The 20,831-nt window shown below is 37.7% G+C and overlaps 1 protein-coding gene across 2 annotated transcripts; it reads right to left on the bottom strand.

Annotated features, from left to right (window-relative positions):
- Window positions 1-1,620: 1,620 nt before the first annotated feature.
- On the bottom strand, window positions 1,621-17,600 carry LOC310721239 (uncharacterized protein). 2 transcript variants are annotated; one of them, XM_083532656.1, is made up of 7 exons: window positions 17,469-17,600; window positions 12,042-12,104; window positions 10,480-10,559; window positions 10,088-10,220; window positions 8,818-9,120; window positions 8,415-8,511; window positions 1,621-7,872 (listed from the first exon to the last, which is right to left on the bottom strand). In XM_083532656.1, exons 1-7 carry the CDS (start codon window positions 17,572-17,574, stop codon window positions 3,507-3,509), a joined length of 5,148 nt encoding a protein of 1,715 aa, XP_083388782.1. In that variant the 5' UTR covers window positions 17,575-17,600; the 3' UTR covers window positions 1,621-3,506. The 2 variants fall into 2 exon arrangements, with proteins under 2 accessions (XP_083388782.1, XP_083388783.1); XM_083532657.1 differs by lacking the exon at window positions 10,480-10,559 and having other exon boundaries at window positions 17,469-17,599.
- Window positions 17,601-20,831: the final 3,231 nt, after the last annotated feature.

Below are 20,831 nucleotides of genomic sequence, written 5' to 3' on the forward strand. Positions count from 1 at the left end.
CATGCTCAATCGGATTCAGGTCAGGTGATTGACTTGGCCATTGCATAACATTCCACTTTTTTCACTTAAACTCTTTGGTTGCTTTTGCAGTATGCTTTGGGTCATTGTCCATCTGCACTGTGAAGCGCCGTCCAATGAGTTCTGAAGCATTTGGCTGAATATGAGCAGATGATATTGCCCGAAACACTTCAGAATTCATTATGCTGCTTTTGTCAGCAGTCACATCATCAATAAATACAAGAGAACCAGTTCCATTGGCAGCCATACATGCCCACGCCATGACACTACCACCACCATGCTTCACTGAGGAGATGGTATGCTTAGGATCATGAGCAGTTCCTTTTCTTCTCCATACTCTTCTCTTTCCATCACTCTGGTACAAGTTGATCTTGGTCTCATCTGTCCATAGGATGCTGTTCCAGAACTGTGAAGGCTTTTTTAGATGTTGTTTGGCAAACTCTTATCTGGCCTTCCTGTTTTTGAGCCTCACCAATGGTTTACATCTTGTGGTGAACCCTGTGTATTCACGCTGGTGAAGTCTTCTCTTGATTGTTGACTTTGACACACATACACCTACCTCCTGGAGAGTGTTCTTGATCTGGCCAACTGTTGTGAAGGGTGTTTTCTTCACCAGGTAAAGAATTCTTCGGTCATCCACCACAGTTGTTCTCCGTGGTCTTCTGGTGTTGCTGAGCTCACTGGTGCGTTCCTTCTTTTTAAGAATGTTCCAAACAGTTGTTTTGGCCACGCCTAATGTTTTTGCTATCTCTCTGATGGGTTTTGTTTTGTTTTTTCAGCCTAATGATGGCTTGCTTTACTGTTAGTGACAGCTCTTTGGATCTCATCTTGGAGAGTTGACAGCAACAGATTCCAAATGCAAATAGCACACTTAAAAAAAACTCTGGACCTTTTATCTGCTCATTGTAATTGGTATAATGAGGGAATAACACACACCTGGCCATGGAACAGCTGAGAAGCCAATTGGCCCATTACTTTTGGTCCCTTAACAAGTGGGAGGCACATATGCAAACTGTTGTCATTCCTACACCGTTCACCTGATTTGGATGTAAATGCCCTCAAATGAAAGCTGACAGTCTGCAGTTAAAAGGACAACTCTTTTCATTTCAAATCCATTGTGGTGGTGTATAGAGCCAAAAATGTTTGTATTGTGTCGATGTCTCAGTATTTATAGACCCGACTGTATATCTTTCAGAAGTACTTAAATCATGACTTACCCTCTTTTATTTGTATTATTATTAATGATATTTATTAAAGATTTTAGACAGATGGAATTGTTCATTATAAAGACTTCAAAGCACTTTTGTTTGGCCGTATGGATAATTACAAATAATGAAAGAGTTCCAAGGTGGTGACCACCAGGTTCCCCAGATCTCAATCCAATAGACAATCTGTGGAATTTGGCAAACAAACGTGTCAGCTCTACCGAGGACTTACAGACTAACAAATCGTTCGCTAACATCCGGCCACAGAGGTCATAGTCAGAGCTGTATTGGCAACAAGTATTGTATTAACAACTTACACAATATTAGGCAGGTGGGTTCATTTTAGTTGATAAATGGTGTATAAGCAGCGTGTGTGGAAATTTGAACAAGACAACAGTTGAATTCAAACAATTTATACCAGTTTTAGCAGGAACTTAACATTACACAAATACACCTCTGTGCTCTCTTTTTTCAAACAAACAAAACAAACAAAAAAAACTATAAATATCGATAGCAACGTAAAATATTCAAGTCTGGTATTTGGTGGGTAAATCAAACTGTCGATGATACCCATGGGAACATTAAATATCAATTAAAACTCAAACAGTATACCTTTGCATTTACAAGATATTATTCAACATCGAAAGGAAGAGGGGGGGGAAAAATACAATTGTGCTAAAACATTAAAAAACTGAGTTGACAACCTCCACCAAATACTTTCCCAAAATACAAAATTACATTTAATCCTATAGTTAGAGAGTAAATAATTTTGCTAATGGCAGCACACTGATTATTTTTATTTTTTTGTGTTTGTTTTTTTTTAAATAGCTTTAAATTGTACACAATTAAAAGGTTCACATGTTCATTCAGGTGACATTCAGTCCAACTCAGAACTAAGACAGACTCCAGCATTCAAAACCGTCCAAAAATGAAAATAATGGACATCAGCCTTCAATTATCATTCGTCACATTTTCATTTTGGTCAAAAAAAGTATCCGTATTCAAAAAAAAAAAGTGTCAACCTTTCAAGACATATCTGCAGATGATCCTCTGAGGCGCATCACCTTGCATGCATAGACTTCAAATTCAGAGAAATGCAAAAAAAAAAAAAAAAAAAAAAGAGAACTTTTGCACACACGGGTCGTCCTTTTTTTCTCTCCTAAGTTCGATTATGTATACGGTTGGGAATCAAGAAAAATCACAACCGATCACTGCAAACAAAGTTCATGAAGAGATTCACGTTTTTGTAAAGACTGCTCAAGAATCTTCGGCCCTTACAGACCAGCAGCGCAAACATTGAACACAAACAAACAAAAACAAAAACACCTGCATCAAGTTTCTGAATATTAGCTAAAGCATTTTCAGTAAACAGAAGTAACAATCTGTTAACTGAACAAAAAAAAAAAAGTATCTCCATTAGGACAAGCCACTGACCTGATTATTCATAAGTTAGTTAGTTATATTAAGCTCTAATGAAATGAATACATTTTACAGTTTAAATTTTAGCTGATCATCAGCAAGTAGTGAGGAAATAATGAAGCAAACACGATTAAGGCAACATGTAACGGGTAGAACTGAAAATATAATGAGAACGAACGATAATCACCGTAACCAAACGGAAAATTGCTGAAATGATCAAGTATTGAGAAACGTAATGCTTGTTACGTCCGGGGATTATCTTGAAAAAATAAGAAACCTAACTAAGAAATTCAGAAAGGCAGGTCTAAATGAGAAGAAATGAGCATGGTGGCTGTAGGAAACAGCTCGGATGTACCTCGGGCATCAGGATGTTTTAAAACTAAATGACGTGCAGTATTGAGGACTCCATGATTTAAGGAACAGTCAGTTTCTAAATAAGGCACATTTTCAAGGTCACAAAACCAACTCTTATTGACGGGATACAAATATTTGGAGTTGATCGATCCATTTTTTTAATCATGCACGTTTTAATAATAGACTATTCCGGACAAACTGTAGCTTTGCAATGGTAAGTGCACAAACATTAAAAAAAATTTGAAGAAAACCAAGTGACAATGCTAATGCTAATGCTAATGCAGAAATGTTTACTAGAAACAGTGAACATTTGGTTGTGAATGCTGTGGTGAGTTTCGGCACGCAGCCGGTTTTTCGTGTATCTGCACAAATCGCATGAGGAAGGAAGTCACCTATTTTTAATGCTTCTTAATAGTGAAGCTGTGCAAACTGTCTTCCTAGAACAGAAACAATTCCCACATAAAGAAAACGCCATCATTCCGCAACGGCAGTCTTTAATTCTGTCCTTCGTCACTTCGATGTCCTCGTCCGTTTCGCTAACGTGACCAGGGTTTCCATGCCTCTTTTTGTAGAGTTTTTTGGTGATCCTGTTTGTGCAAGAGTGGCTTCCATCTTTCTTTGAGACCTTGTAAGAACCTGGTCTTCTGATAACAAAGGCTTCATGTCCATAATTTGAGATGAAGACAGTAAACTTTCACAACCTTTATGAAGAGGTGATTTCTTGTCAGTTTTGGCTTGTGGTGACTTCTCCGGTTTCACCGACATTTCTTTTTTGCTCGCAGTTTTAGGAGTGGTTACACGAGTCGATTTTAATACTCTGGGAAGCACCCTCTTTGGAGAAAGCCTATCCTTTTCATTTATCTTGCTTAATCCTCTAGCGCCACCTTTCGGGATTTTTGCTTTCGTAGGTGTTTTTGTGTTTCTAACCAACCGTTTCTTGACAATGGCTGATTTTTGTCCTCTCCTTTTAGACAGTTTTTCTTTGGAGACCTCAGTCATGGACTGGCTATTGCCTACGTCTTCTAGTGATCTCTTTAAATTTTTCAGAGTGTTTTGATGGACTTGTTTTTTCTCACGCATGTTGGAATATTTCCTCAGAATTCTAGCACTTGCTGGGTTTTTTGCACTGGTCAGATTTTTTGCACTTGCAGGCACCTTGCTGTGGCTCTCAAGGGATTGTGCCTGTTTTAAACCGGAGCTTTGTGGTTTTGAAGAAATCCGTGTGGCAGTTCTAAGTTCTTGCTTTTCTTTGCCCTTAGAGATACCATGCGCTAAAGCTTTAGCAATAAGCCTTTTGTTCTTGGGATTGCTTTTCACTGGAGATGCAATGGCAAACTTTTTCAGGTGCTTCTTTAAGCGTTCAGCCTGTAGACTTGGGAATACGCCATCAGAAGACCCAGGCACCGAAGTCGAGGTTTGAAAGCGCAAATGTGTTTCAGATGGAAGCCTTGTGTTCACCTTCTTTACGATAACAAGAGATTTTGTTTCTGTTGACTGCAAAAACCAGCGACAGATATTTTGAAGGTCAAAAGATTTCATAAACAACATTTGCACAGGTGATAATTTGTGCTGTTCTAATGATCTTGGTTTCCGAATCCTTCGTTTGCTTTTCCATATTTCCTTCAGTCTGTCTGCCTTGTTTTTTGGTTTTGCTGCAGGCGGCCCCTCTTTGTCCATTTGAACCCATCCTTTTTGCATCTTATCAAATTTGCTATTTAAATCTGAAATTAAATGTTGGTTTGCTTCCCCATTTAAAGCCTCCAAAAACCTGCATGGGGTCGGAATTAAAGGACTGGAAGTAGGTAGGTTAAATGAAGTAAATGAATCTGACATAGAAGAGACGTTCATTTGGTCACACGGTTCACCAGTGTTGCTGATCGCATGGTTATTGATTTGTGCTCCCTTAGTTACTAAAGACAACACAGATGTTCTGCACATTTTTTGTCTTTGAGAAAGCTTTTTGATTTTGGGAGGTGTTGCTAAACAATCCTGCTTTTCAGCACTAAAAGTATTGTTCCTTCGCAATGACATGCGTCCAGGGCTTTCTGAAACCGTTCCAGGATCTGAACCAGAAGAACTGAAGTTGGATGTCTGTTCTGCGATCAAACTTCCACTCCTTAGAGGCATGTGTCCAGTGTTTGCCAATTTCTTACTGGCAACACCGCTGTCCTCAACACTGGGTTGTTCAGTGGTTGGGCCTGAAGTATCCTTGTTCACATCAGAGGAACCTTCACTGACTGGGCGACTGACTGCACTACTGTTTCTGCTTCTCAAAGGCATGCGAGGTACGCAGTCTAAACTGCTCGCATTGGGAATGCAGGAATCTTTGCCAACAGTCTGTTCAGCAAATCCGCTATTCCTGTTTCTCAAAGGCATTCGTCCAGACTTCTCTGGGCCTGTAGTGGGGGAAGTGCAAGAATCTCCATCCACAGGCTGATCAACACACCTGCTTCTCAAAGGCATTCTTTCAGGGGTGTGTGGAATATTCTTGGTAGGTGAACAGGCGTCGTTACTAACAGAATGCTCACTTTGACCGTCTCTGCTTCTAAGTGGCATTCTTTCAGAAACTTTAATAGATTTCCCAGGGCTGTTGATTTCAGGAGATGGACAACTTTCAAGCGGAGGAGGATTCACCTCATTCTTAGGAACATCATTCACCACGCAATCTTGTGCTTTAAGCTCGTCGTTTGGGTTTGAGCGTTCTTCTATCTGCTCCTTGTCACACTCCATTTCTTTCACCATCAATAGCTTTTGCTTCTGTCGTGTGCATACTTTGTTACCTATACTGTCAATCTGCGTGATTACTGTGGACTGTTGTGCTTTCTCTGAATCGGTAACATCTGCTTTATTCTGACCGCCCTGACATGACACATCTTCCCCCGTAGAGACGGACATAAATGATTGATTAGATTTAGGAACTTTTTTTTCACAGTTATCTGACTCCAAGTTAGTCGGCTTCGTCTGGCCAGAGATGGTTGTTTGTTCAGATATGCCTTTGGAGACTCCGCTTCGCAAACACCTATCTGAAGGGGTGGTGTGTTTTGCAACACCTTTCTTTACAACAAAACTTTCAGACACACCTTCCTTACATCCTTCAAGCTCTTCTTTTGGAGTAGTTTCCTCAACCACTAAATCAGACATCTTCACCTCTCCTTCATCTTTATCTGGATTCATGGAATCCACTGCTTTGATGTTTGCTTCAGTTCCGCAAGTCATTTCTAACATTTTGCTGTTACCTGTGCATGTCATTACCTGTGTTCCTAAAACATTTGTCTGTTCTGAAGACTTTGTTAGATCGCCGTTAGCAGCATTATGACTTTTTAAATCACTTCCTGCTCTTGAATCTACAGTCGGAGGTGCATCATTTTCTTTACATGAGGAGACGCTGTTAAGCAGCGTCTCCATGGCTACATTTTCACCCTTGACCTCTGCATCTAACCCACCCAATACCACACTCGATGCAGGAACAGCCATAGTTTCTCCTGTTGTAAATTCAATCCTTTTAGATGTTTTGTTTGCGATTGTAATGGGAGGTTCTTCGCTACTGTCTGAAAGGTCGTGTATGCTCAGACAGTCCCGCTGCACTAATGGAACATATACCTCATCATCAAGAAGAGAGGAAGTTGAATCTTTTGAGTTCTGAGTTTGACCTGTCTGACTGGGTTCCACAATTAAATCCTCGCTTGATATTTCAACAACATCTCCAGGTATTTCTGTCACCACTGATTGATCGGACAGGTTTTTGTTCATCAGAGTTTCCATACAATCCCCAGTAAAAGGTACAGTCATAGCAGGTAAACCGTCAGGTTTAGCTAGATCCTGCTTTGGAGTGATTGATCCTTGCTTTGGGGTGGTAAACTCGGGCATAGGAACAGGATAATTCCCACTAGCATTCTGAGCAGACTTGCGTGAAAGTGTTCGCACGGTTTTTATCTCCCAGCAGTCTCCAACAGACAGATGTCCTCTCGTGCTTTTTCGAGCATTTTTCCTTGGAAGCATATGGTTCTGTGACTGAAGCTTACATTCAGTAATTGGTTTCCCTACATAGACAATATCATATTTACTGTCAGGATCATTTACAATGTTACCTATAGGACCAAGCCTGGATCGAGAGCGAGAGCTTTTGCTACTTTTCTTGGCTGTTCTTGAAATGGCATTTGTGGTCCTTTGAATTGAGCAGGGTTTAGCTGGAGCATCACTGCTACATACTGAAAGGCATTTAGGATCAGCAGGTCCATTACTTGTAGAACATGAAGACATCGCACCAGTATCATTATCAGTACTATTTGTGTGTGATTGCATGCCAGAAGCACGTGGGTCCTGCTCTAAAGAGTCAGTATTAGGTTGCTGAATGATTAAGCCTACCCCAGACAACTTTTTAGCTTCAAGGCTTCCGGGGTCGTTTTTTACAATCATTAGACTCGGACACTGAATGTCTGTACATTCAACATTCTCATCACCACAATCATTAACTTCAATATCTGTCCGCCCAATATCTGCAGATGATCCATTCTTGATTGATGCAATCAATGGCCCATCAGGTCCCAAGGGCTGTTCTGAAGGAGAAAATTCATTTTTTGAAACAGTTTGGCCTCTATCTGCGACTCTTGCTATTAGCAAGGTTTCGTCCACATCTTGATTTTGATTCTCTGACCCTTCTACTGTACATTCTGAGCTTATAGGGTTTTCTGTGTTTGCTGAGCTGGACTCTTGCACTTCACCAGAGGAAGTCACAGCCTTTACTTCATTTTGTAGGAATCCAAACGCATCAACAATCTGCCGCTGGTGATGCAAACACAGCTTAGCCATAAACTGTTCTAATGCGGCTGATGGCGGCAGATCTCGTCCTTTAGCAAAAGCTGAATCAGAAGCTGTCCTGAAAAAAAGAAAGGAAAAAAAAAGTGAATTCAGTCAATTTTGGGAGAATACACAACATCTCTCACTAAAAAAAAAGAAAAAAAAAGACTTATTGGAATACAATGAGCTCTGAAGTCAATTTTATCCGGAAATGGTGACAAAGTCCATTTAAATTCCCAAACGTAAGCGCTTTCTCAAGCGCTCAAGCACTTTGAGACCACGCAAAGAATGTGATCATGTGACCAGCATGTGATCTATACATATGACCTTTGTGCAGATTGGGATCTCGTGTTTAAATTTTGATCCCCAGATACAAACATTTTTTAAATATAAATCAGCAGACCCCTAGTATTTACTAATGGTCAAACAGATTGTTTTAGAAAGACTGTGTTTATGGCAAATAACCAACTCTATTATGCAAAATGATGACTATTGTTCAATACTTAAGATCAAATGCTTAGCCTGGTATCAAGCAGGACAATACATCCCATCATTCCTGCCCTACTAAACATGTACAATAACACTGATGTTGAAGATGACAGATGCCATCTTTATACTAACCTTCTAACAACTGGTGTTGTCAATTTCACATGAGGGCTTCTAAAACGCATGCTGTCCGCATTATGACTCTTCTTGAGTGAAAGATCCAGAACGGCATCTGAGAAGGTAAACATATCAATGCTGAGAAGATATTACAGGCGCAAAGAACTAATTTAGCAATATAATCTTTACTGTAGAGGTGCCAACATTTGTAACAAAAAAAAACAAAAAAAAGAAGAAAAACAGGTCACAGTTTACCTAGATAAAACCAGCACAATACAAAACTACTTGATTTTTTCACTAGATGAATCTGGCCTAGCTTTCAGGTTCCATCATTTGTTCAAATTCAAAAACCTTAAAAGTGTTTCTTGAACCACAGATGATGACATCTCTGTTTACCAAAATGTACAACCCAGGATCATACCTTGGTCACTGACTTCTGGTTTGACCTTCTTGACTGAAAGGTCAAGAGGTGCATCTTGGTCTTCCATGAGGAGCTTACTGTGGACAGGATTCTGTGTAGAAGCAGCAGCTGTAGGTGTAGAAGTAGCGAGAGGCGATGTCATAGAACGGGTTTTCAGCAGGTTTTGGTCCACGCCATTGTGCTGAGGTAAATCCTGAGAGTTGCTTTTTGAGGTATAATGCACCACTAAGTGATTGATCATTTGTCGCATGGTATCACAAGCCACCACAGGGATGTGAGGATCGGGGATCCTTGGTGTGTATTCTGCGAAATATGCAGTAAAAATTTCCCATTGATATTTCTTTCTATACAGAACAATCAAAATTAACAACACATAATACACATAAACACAGTATCTCACAAATGTGAGCACACCCCTCACATTTCATATCTTCTCAAAGGAAAATACTACAGAAATTAGACTTTGATATATTTTAGAGTAGTCAACATGTAATTGTACTGTCTTTAATAAATAAATAAATAAATAAATAAAAAACATACAGCCATTCATGTCTAAATAACTGGCAACAAAAGTGAGTACACCGTAAATTATGTAGCTGCAGCTGTACGTTGTTTAACCTTGCAAAGCCACATGTCCTATTCATCATGTTCATGATTTTGTCTGGTGTCTAGAACGTCCAGGGGTCAGTATGAGAGAATTGTACTCAAAGCACCAAATTTTACAAATACAAGAGACACAAATTTGTATGATCCTGTCAAGCAGACAGAAACATGAACATGATGAATAGACTAAAATGATTGCTAAAATGTGACAGGTGTACTCAGTGTGTGAGTGTGTGCGTGTGTTTACAGACGCTCCCCACTTTACGAACATTCACTTTATGAACGTTCAGGGATACGAACAAACCTTCCCTACAAGTGAAATTAGTTTGGAGTCGGGAGAATTAATTGTTTTAAGTAAAATTAAAAAAAAAAAAAAATTATTACTTAATACAAAATATTGTAATACAGTATTTCGATTTGTTTTAGCATATTTAATTGTTTATTTGATCGTATTTATCGCTCCTACATCATTAGCAGATATGCAGATAAGTCAATAACGAACACAGTAACAATTTACAAACAAAATCATGGTACGAACGGGTTTCGGAACGTAGCTTGTTCTTAAGGTGGGGAACGTCTGTACATATCTCTCATGTTTGCTCAGGTTAGTATACAACACTATGTGCAAACCAATAAGTATAGTGCATATGATCAGAGCTGTAATTACCTTTCCTGTGCAAGACCGCATTGAGGAATTCTTCTACTTGCCACTCAAGTCTGCTGATATTACTCTGATCCTTGCCAAGTAAAGGTTTGCCTCCACTTTCCACAAATTTGTTAGTGAGTGCAATTACATGTTCCTGTTGGTTAAAAATTACAGAACTATTCAATGCGCATCTCCAAAAGATCATCCATTGTTTTCTCAACTCATCTTGTTATAAAAACACAACTCTGGGTCTCTCAAGATAAATAAAACCTTGTGTTGAAATGGGTGGCGATAAAACAGTCTTACTCTTGTATTTGGTTTGTACTGTGGAGGGGAGGGGGGAGGGGGCTGCCCATAATGACTGAACAACTTAATAATAAAAAGGGAGAAACAAAGAAACAAAAAGAAACTACCTTCACTTTCTCTCGTCTTAAGCAGCAGAAATGACAATTTTCATCAAATGACCAATTTGACTCACGTGCAGGCTTATAATCTGTGGATCCAAAAGGAAAAGAAAAAATAAAAAAATAAAAAAATTATAGGTGCTAGGAATGGAAATGATATTTATATACATGTTATGATCTTGTTAAAATAACCCAGTTTGACAACATTAAAAACCATACGTGTAGTTTTCCATTATAAAATCAAGTAATAATAAACCACAAATAACCAATCTGCATCTCCTTAAGTGACACTGCCACTAATCCAGTAGGACAAAAGCACACAAAGCCAGAAACCAGGTTTATCGATCAGCCAGTGCCACACAGCACTGTGACCAGTTCAGATCTAAATCATAAAAACATGCAGTTATGGTGATACAACTGAATTAACTGGTTATATATATATTTTTTTCCATTTCATTCATAAAAGTCCTCATTTTTTTCCTCGATTTGCTGAAAAGATGGTTCGTTGGTGGCGGTAATTAAAATCGCAAGTGATTGTCAAGGGGGGGGGGGGGGGGATTTGCTAAAGCGGTAACAGCTTTATTATTTCAAAATTTTAATCCTCTTCATATTTGTGAACTATGCTGCAGCAAAACACAACAAAGCATATTTTATCACCAAATAAAATGCTTGAAGCCAATTAGTCACCAGGACATTTGACTTTAGTATAATGGCATTATTCTTAATCTATAACAGTCAAGCACTTATTGTGCAAGATTAGAAGCTAATGAAGCAACAGATACTGAATAAATAAGACACACCCCTCTCTCAAGTGCTTTATAGATTACCGAGTGCCCAATGACTGACTAAATGTGCTGAAATGGATTGAATATGAATTGTGAGATGATAAATGTTCAGAGTAATTATGTTTGTTTACTTACTATTTGTGTTAATATTTGTATTAAGTCAAAATATAACAGCTGAATTTTTTTATTTTTGGAATTCTATAGATGCAAAATAATTTAGAATAAACAATAATAAATTTGCTTCATGTCTTGTCAGAATACAATCAGGAAGTCACAAGTGACTAATCAATAACAGGTGACAAGTATATAGTGATAAAATATAAACAAAAATATGATGGGATTTGTCCAGATATGTGGACAAATCCGCAAAGGAACTACAAAAGTTCGGTTTATTGCAATAACACACTATCTGGAAATGTATTACTAATCATTTATAAAACACATGACTGTGAAATGCCACCAAGATATCAGCCTTCAAACTGTTTTATTCTACCTAATATCTGCCCCGGATTAAAACCGTGATCAATGAGATCAAAGAAGGTCAATAACTTCATTAATAACTTTACAGTGGCAGGTCATTGGGTAGTTCAATTGAAACTATTGAGCAACTTCAGCCCAGTTCAGGTATTTACATCCTACTGTAATCACATCAGTTGCAGGGACGACCAATAAGCCAAATGTTTTAATTTAATTAATTGGTTTCCAAATGAAATTGGTCACTTAGTTGACTCGATGAAAAAGGGGGGGTTTTGCACAATGAAGGTTATATAACGCAGGCGTATTTACCTTTTAATTGAATGAGATTCTTTACATTTCTTGTCTCCAACAACGCCAAGATCTTCTCAAAACCTGTGCAGAAAAAACGAGAATGAGACAAGTCAGTTACACCGGAGGTTTTTTTTTTTTTTTTTTTTTTTTATAAATAACACATACAAACTGATTTTCTTGATGAACAAGATGCCTTGGCTGATATTGCAATCATTGGCATCCTTTCGAGAAAGTTAGCATGAAATTTATAGAAAATTAAATAAGTAGAACTCTTTTTGCCTCATTTACAGTAATGTTTGATTATGAAACAAGCCGATTCCTGTTATCACTTACACTATAACAGCAAGAAATGAGAGACAGGAGGATGGATTAAGTACATCAATTCTATCAGCCAATATTTATTTTCTCTGGCAAATAAGATGAGCCAATCAATTAGGGCACATTAGTTAAATCTCGTTATGTGTGCTAAAGTAAAGCATGTCAGCACTGTGCCAATATCAGCCTTAGACTAAGTGCTACCTGCAAAGTTCTTCATGGAGTAAGCAAAGCAAACAGACTAGCAGAACAAGCAACCAAACTGTTCAGAACAAGTTTTATGGAAATTAGGGAATTTGTTGCAGCAGCTAAACTGGCCCTGCTTGATTGGTGAGGATGTGGGACACCATCTCTAAAAAGGTATGTGCTTTTCAGTCAGATCTATGTTTCACATCAAACACTTTATGCCACATGAACCAATAACTTTGCATCTTGAACTGTTGAATGATAAAAAGTTCAGACATTCACACTTCAGACGTTCACACTTCATTAATCATGCTTACATGATCACATAACATCAGTGACCAAAATAATTCCACAAACTGTTTATACAAAGCGATCTTATGCTTCTCAAGCAGGTTAGTAAGAACCAGACTATAGTTTCTAGACAGACACACAAACAAACCATAATACAATGCAGGTACATTTAAAAATGTGTGATTAAGTCACAATTATATTATTAATTTATTTTATATATATATATATACACAGAATGTATGTGTTTCTGTCCCTGCTGCAAGTAGGTTTCACCTCGACAGATAACTAAACAGGATGAAGGCTGAAGAAAAAAAAAAGGTGAAACTGAAAGTGCTCTTTTCCAGCGTTTTACTTGAAATGTTAAGTTGCGCAACACCGTAATTTATTCTCATAAAACTAAAATACAAACAAAAAACATACATCATGAATTAATGAGTAAAAGTACACTTTAACACAGAAAAACACAACCTAGCATTAATAAGTCCAAGAGATGACAATCTTAATCAGATGCAAAAAAAAAACAAACCTTTCCCCTTTTTTCTAAATGGCATTGAAACAATGTTTTAACAGAGATGAAATTCAATAAACAAATAATAATTTAAAAAAAAGTACAGATAATGGCCTCTGGCATGGAATAACAAAAATAAAGCTTTTTGTAATCAGGAAGACATCTGCTGCATCAGTGCTGTTGTGAAGTTAAATCAAAAATGGCCACCATGACCTATAACCCAAATCACATGCTGTGTTTTAACCAATGGAATAAATCTGAAATTAAATGACTATTTAAATAGCCAGAACACACACACACACACACACACACACAAATATATTTTAATATTTATCTCCTAAAACCTGCTAAATGGTACACATTCTACTGAAGTAAATGTCACAGTTCACTACACTGTACAGCTTCACTTACACTAATGCAAAGCAAGTTGAAACCACTCAATCTACCAGCCATGAAAACAGTGCTAAGAGACCGGATGTTTGTGTGAGTGTAACTCTTACATGCTGCAAAACAACGTATAAGTATGGCTTTAATGACGACAGAACTGCTGCGTTTTCACATACAGGCTGTAATGACGTATTAATTGCTATTTATTTCTTTACCTAATCTAAGAGAATTTATTGATTAAGAGTGAACATGGATGAACATGGATGTAACGAGTCCCATGACGAAAGTGATGTCTAATTATATCTCAACAGTTTCATAAGTCGCCTCAACAACTATTTGCATCTCTAAGGATGAAATAACTCTTAATATGGAAACTTGTTTCTAAGACTTGTTCAAGGCAAATGCTTTACTTAGTCTTAAAGAAAGAGTAGTGGAGGTCCGACCTCCAAACCATTTTACTGTCACAGTGATGCACGAGCACACGAAAGGGAAACACACTGGTGTCATGGATAAAACCAAAACATCAGCGAAAACTGTAGAATGTTTACCGTGTGAAAATGGTGTAGTTTAATAAAGTGCTATTGTGTAAACTGTTTGTAACTTCAGGAAAGTCGCACTGGATCTGTTCTGTCGTGACTCGCGAGCATCAGGTTGCGCAAAAAGCTCGCTCGCGACATCGTGATGGGAGTCGATTAAAATAAATAAGCAGTAAACTTTTTTTTTTGTTTCTGCGAATGATTATGCATTTGTACACCAGTGCATGTTTTTTTCCCTTTTTATTTATTTTTTAAAGCCTGTTCGCTTGCTTATATCCTTACAACAGCACAAAATGCCTGTGTTCTTTATTTTTACTGTCAAAACAGTGTTGTATTAAATTTTATATTGATTGCCATAAGCAATTATCATTAAAAAAACAATACAAATGTTGATTTACACAAATGGCTTTATCTGGCATACTCAGATTTTTGTTTTTTGTTTTTATTTTTATTTTTATAGAAAGAAAAACCCAGCTTGAGTGAATTTAGTTAAAGGAGAAATCCCACATGCACTCAACAAGCAGCCACTATAAACTTTATAATGTGTAAATTAAATACAGTTACAAACTGAAAATCCTCAGTTAAAACTCTGAACTACTCTGACTACTCGGACTACTTTGTATAGGTCGTCGCAGAAGTGTGTACCATTCCACATTAACCGATATGCATGATAGCTTTCACATTATCAATCAATATTTCTTCTGAACTTCCCTCTGCCAGAGAAATGACTGATTCTGAATGCAGCAGCATTAAATTTTTAATAAATGCTGTAGAATAATGAGACTAAAGTTATGTATGAACCGAAGAAAATACCAGGATTGTAATAAAATAGAGGACAGGCTTTGTCTGGATACGTCTGACACACCAATTTTTCCATATTTGTGACAAATTTATGAATGTACAATGTATAATCAAATTTAAGCAATTTGACCAAGAAACTTTCATACGCCGTCTCTGACGTGACTCTCCAGGGGGCACGTGTAAAGCAGGCGTATTATTTTTCCAGCTGTTCTAGCTGCGCTGTTGGTCACTGTGCACTTTTTGAGATGGGTTTATTCCTAAATCTTACATTTTCTACTATAGAATCTGACCGGATTAAATCCACACAAAAACAGACTGCCTGAATGTTTTGGATGGTATTTGCTTATGAAAAAAAGTGTGATTGGGAGAAGCAGGTTTTATTTTCATCCTCTGTAGACTCTTCTGTGTCAAGATAAAAAAGGAAGCCACATTTTACCCAGTAATGGATTTACTTTGGTTTAATTGTAATATTTCAACCCCTCAATGCAGAATGATTGTTTCTGGGTTCTGCAATATTTTTTTCTGGCTTCTCAATTAAACCTATGGAAATTTATAGAGAACCAAAAAAAAAATAAACATTTTTTTGCAAATCAATTACTTTTGCAGTTTTTCAATACAGTGGAAACATTTTCAAATATGCAGAGTTTTTTTTTCACATTTATAGCCTACCAGATAATTAACCAAATGTCCAAAACTGGTGTTCTGTGTTCTCAACATAGTGTGTTTACAGCATATGTATGAATTCCTTAATTTCAAAATGTCAAAGCCGTTTCATTTTCTAAAATGTGCACACGATCGCAGACTTTCGACAGCGACAAGGTCCAATTTGCATTGTGTGCCCACTAGTACACTTTTACAACTTAAAACTACCACAAGTAGCAGATCATGGCATGTGCAGAAGTGATACACACATCTCACCTGGTTTAAAGACAACAGACCAAAACTACATCCATTCGAATCTACCACAATCAGCAAATACCAAATTCCAATATACTTTGGTAAATAAATTACAGCCAATGGAAAAGTGAAATAAGTGGCAGCCCAGTGGTTAAAATGTTGGACATCTGATTAAGAAAGCTGCAGGTTCCAATCCTAGCAATACCAAAATACTATTGCTGGGTCTGTGGTTCAGCTCTGCCGTACATGTTTTTCCTCTTTAAACTAACTGGACCATCATTGTATTATAAATGTCACACACAACAGGGGAAGATGTGTGCCGTCTTCAACGCCTGGTCATTTATTTGGGTTTAGTTGTGTTATGTGCAGCGAATATCTCATTAACAAGGACAATCACTGCACTATTATACCACTTTCAGTCACACATATATCATATTATTCAGCGTGATTTTATATATATACACACACAATTTAATTAATAATCGTAAAATCACATTTCCACCTGCAAAAGACATACCTCATAGTACCCAGGATCCACCGTCATCTGTCTCCAGAAACTCCACATTACAATAATGTAAACCTCACAATGTTCATTTCATGTGCATAACGTAAACAATCAATAAGGACTACTGTACAACCCTGCACTTGTTCTGATCAAAATGAAAGATCGTTTTACGTCCCCTGTACAAACTACAATGATTTTACTACTTTATTTTATTACTAATTTTTCTATAGCACCAGCATGCCATTACATATTCCTTGAACATGCAACCCATGATACTGGGCAATAAAGATGATTCTGGTTCTAATATGTATAACATAAAAATGGTCAATGAATGGTCAAAAAATAAAAGGGTTCTGGAGCAGTGGCTTGTGGCATGATGTGTTTCCAGTTTGTCCTGTTCACAAGTGTGATCTAAAACGGATGCAGAAGTTTCAGGGTTGAGTTTAAAAGCCAGCACAGATCCCCCTCCCCATCCCTCCTCTACCATCTCCTCCCTTCCCCTCTCCTCATACCAATCTGCACTTATTAACCTTCCTCTACATTTCATACTGGCGTGCAGCTCAGCACATCACATCACATCACATCCAAACCCAGAGCCTCGGTAAACACACATGCACACACGCGCGCGCGCACTCACACACGCGCCCAAATTAGCTAACCAGCTAACTAGCATCCCTCACAGTAACTTCACAATTTATAACCAATAAACAAACCGAACATTACAAAGTAGCTGCCCAAAAAAGGAGAGAAACAACACAAAGGGTCCTACGAAACTGTTTCTCAAACGCATTGGTGGAAACCGAGCAGGAGAACAAACAAACAAACACTGGTGTTGACGGTAGTGTGTGTGTGTGTGTGTGTGTGTGTGTGTGTGTGTGTGTGTGTGTTTGTTTTAGCTTCGTTAGCACGATCAACATTCCTGCAGCCGGGACTGAACTTAAAAACCCGCACAAACAAACAAAAAAAGCAACAAAATACGTCGTTAGTGTTGGGATGGTGGAGCACAACGCGGAACTTACCCACACAATCGACGAGTTTGGACGGCCACGAATCGTGTCGAACGCCGCGCTTCTCGCTGCTGTTACCGCTGCCGTGACAAAACCGTCGCTTGCACGAGCTCGCCATTTTCAACGCGCATGCTCTGTAGCTCAAGTCACGGGCGCGCGCCGGACCACCCCCACCCGTACTATCACAGAGCCGGGTTCTCAGGTTTTCTTCTTCTTTTTTTTTTTGTTTTGTTTAGAAAACATTATCTACTGTATCAAATAAATAAGTAAATGGGTAATATGAACAAATAGTTTATTTTGGTCACTTGTTTAGAAATTTGTGTACCTTTTATTACTGAACTCTATATGCACTGCACAATAAACTTGTATGTAGACTGTTGAAACAATGCATAGTAGCACATTCTTGTACTAAGTATGGCATCTCTGGAGGACCGATGCATGTATGCATTACATGTTTGCATGCTTTATATAGTACCTGTCCAAAGTACAGTACCTGGCAGTGGTGGGCCGTCAGGGTCTGACTCACTGACTTATATTTTTTAATATTTATTTTCCTTAAATATGTATTCATTTACATTTATATTTATATTTGCGGCATTTAGCAGACGCCCTTTCCAGAGCGACGAACAAAAGCGCTTTGAGTCTCTAGCAATGAATAAATCTACACTGGTACGCCAGATTACAAACTTAATATAAATATAATTCTCTTTTATTCAATTATTCCCAGAAGTCCATTCTCTTCATTTTGTAGCATTTCAGTATCAGTAGTGCAGCTTTCTGTAGTGTATGTTTTGGTCAGAGGTGGGAAGTAACAAAGTACAAATACTTTACTTCACTTTTTTTACTTTCACTCAATCAATTTTTACACAAATATCTGTACTTTCTACTTCTTAAATTTTAAAAACAGGCTCAATAATTTAGTTTCAATCTATTTGGTGAAATGTCAATATTTTTTCTCCTCATTGCACAGCTTTTTCGATTTACTGGTGCATCATTTCCTGGTTATCACACACCACAGACGTAGAATAATCAAATCAAGTGTCAAGTGGCTTTTTATTGTCATTTCTACTATACACAGCAGTATACAGTACACAGTAAAAACGAGACAACGTTCCTCCAGAATCCTGGTGCTACACTAAACAACAACAACATAGAGCTGCAACACAACACAGAGCTACATAAAGTGTAACCTAGTGCAAACAGTGCAGACGAAAAACAGTACAGACAGAAAGTGCAGACAGACAACACAAGACAAAACACGTAACCCACGAAGCGGGAGAAGGGAACAAGACGTATGGGATTAACATGGATGAAACAGAAGGAGTCAGCGATGTAAACATTCCTGATTATCATCTTTTCTCTGCTTGTGTTCTATATAGTGGATTTGCAGCCTGGATATATTTACGAGGTAACATTATTTTTTTATTCGTTTTGTATTCATATATAAATTAAGGCTGTCAAAATGCTAATTCATTTTAACGGTTCTGGTTTTTATTAACAAGTGATTAACGCAGCGAGCATTTCTGTTTGACCATTTTTATCAAAAATATAAATAAATAAATATAAAAGAGGCAAAATTAAAACCTTTAGAGCAACACTTGTTTATTCACGACACCCTTTCTTTACTCAGATATAATAAACAACTAAACCACAGAAAATAAGATTTTAATAAGTAAACATTTGTTTTACTGAGTCACCAAGTCTCAAATCAGCACCAAAATCCGTCATGACGCACACATCGGGCAATTTACCCTCTGGGGTCCACAAACGCGCCGGCGCGTTTTTGTGGCATTTTTCCCTCATAACGCTGAAACTAACTTAAATTATTTCAGATTTTTTGATCGTACAGATAAAAGCAATAGATCATTCGAATCTGTAAAGGGTCTACTTTTATTTGTATACACATAATAACAACAAAATGCTGTGCTTTTGTAAAATAAAGCAAACAGACAGGGGGCGCTATCTGCCGTCTCTGTCGTCTCTCTTCACAGACACAAATCAAACAACCTAAATCTCAGTAAATATTTGCACGTTTGATTTGGCATATGTTTTACGCTGGATGCCCTTCCTAACGCAACCCTCCCCAATTTATCCAGGCTTGGGACCGGCACTGAGAGTGGCTGGGGATGGTTCCCTGACCGGGAATCGAACCCGGGTCGCAGCGGTGAGAGCGCTGCATCTTAACCACTAGACCACCAGGGGACCAGTTTGGTTTCACAAATAATAATATTTGTCCATGCCCATGTTGATTGGAGTATAAACATTTTCGAAAAGTATTAATTTAAGGTACATTTAGAACAGATAACATTTATTACGATTCATTTGTGATTAATTGAGTTAACTCATGACAATCATGTGATTAATCGTGATTAAATATTTTAATCGATTAACAGCCCTAATATTAATATGACGTGACGTCCAGTTACCAGCATGACACAAAAACAGGTAGTAATATTGGCTACTTTTTACTTAAGTACATGTCAGAGCCCAAACGTCTTTACTTTAACTTTTTTAAAAGAGCATTTTAAAACATGAATATCTGTACTTCTTCTTAAGTGAAGTATGTGTGTACTTTCACCACCTCTAGTTTTGGTCAGATTCTGCGGTCACATAACATGTTGCCATAGTCGTAATCTACAGATACACTTTACAAGGACATTTACAATATGAACTTTTCAAGAAAAGGTGGACATAATCAACAAATGTGAGCCAAAACAGTTCAAAACAATTGTTAAGCTTTTTCATGAACCATTTATACTTTCGCAGGTTTTTTTCCCAATATATTTTGCACAAAAACACAAAATCTGCCTTAATATCAAATCCCCAGGGAAAAAATGCACAGAAAATAATGCACAAAAATGCAGTGAAAACCCTCTGAAGGTCAATGTTGTATGCAGACAATGAAGCTGTAGATGCAATGAAAGTAGACTTATTTTGAATTATGAATTATGAATTGAATTGTATTATGTTCATTGGGTTTCCTGCTTTAATAATGGGATTCATTTGTGCTGTATGAGATACCTGTCTGTAATTTCTATAGCCATGGCATCATAATTATAGTAGGACATCACTGAAGGCCTAAGTGTGAAATGAACTGAGAAGTGTTTCAAATTTTCAGCTGAAATACTTTGTCATGCCTCTTGTAAATCTTTCCAAAGGTGTTCTTTACTAGTTTAGAGATTTCTTTCTGACCTTGTGATCCAAATCATCCCATAGCAGTTCAATAGGATTTTTATTTGCAATGACTGGGTAGGATATTCCAGTCAACTCTTTGCTCTCTAAATAACAGTAACAGAGCTTGAATGTATGATTCGGGTCATTGTTTTGTTGTATGGTGAAGTCGGATCCAAAGAAGTGCAGTCCAGACTGAATTGC

This window comes from Silurus aristotelis (genome assembly GCF_946808225.1).
Source record: "Silurus aristotelis genome assembly, chromosome: 27".
Taxonomy (NCBI): domain Eukaryota; kingdom Metazoa; phylum Chordata; class Actinopteri; order Siluriformes; family Siluridae; genus Silurus; species Silurus aristotelis.

What these genes read in the sequence shown, in the direction of transcription:
- LOC310721239 (XM_083532656.1), bottom strand. Translation starts at nt 17,574, where the DNA reads ATGGCGAGCTCGTGCAAGCGACGGTTTTGTCACGGCAGCGGTAACAGC. An exon ending in TGCGGTCTTGCACAGGAAAG is followed by an intron (nt 9,121 to 10,087) that starts GTAATTACAGCT and finishes CATATTTCGCAG; the next exon opens with AATACACACCAAGGATCCCC. An exon ending in ACCAGAAGTCAGTGACCAAG is followed by an intron (nt 8,512 to 8,817) that starts GTATGATCCTGG and finishes TTACCTTCTCAG; the next exon opens with ATGCCGTTCTGGATCTTTCA.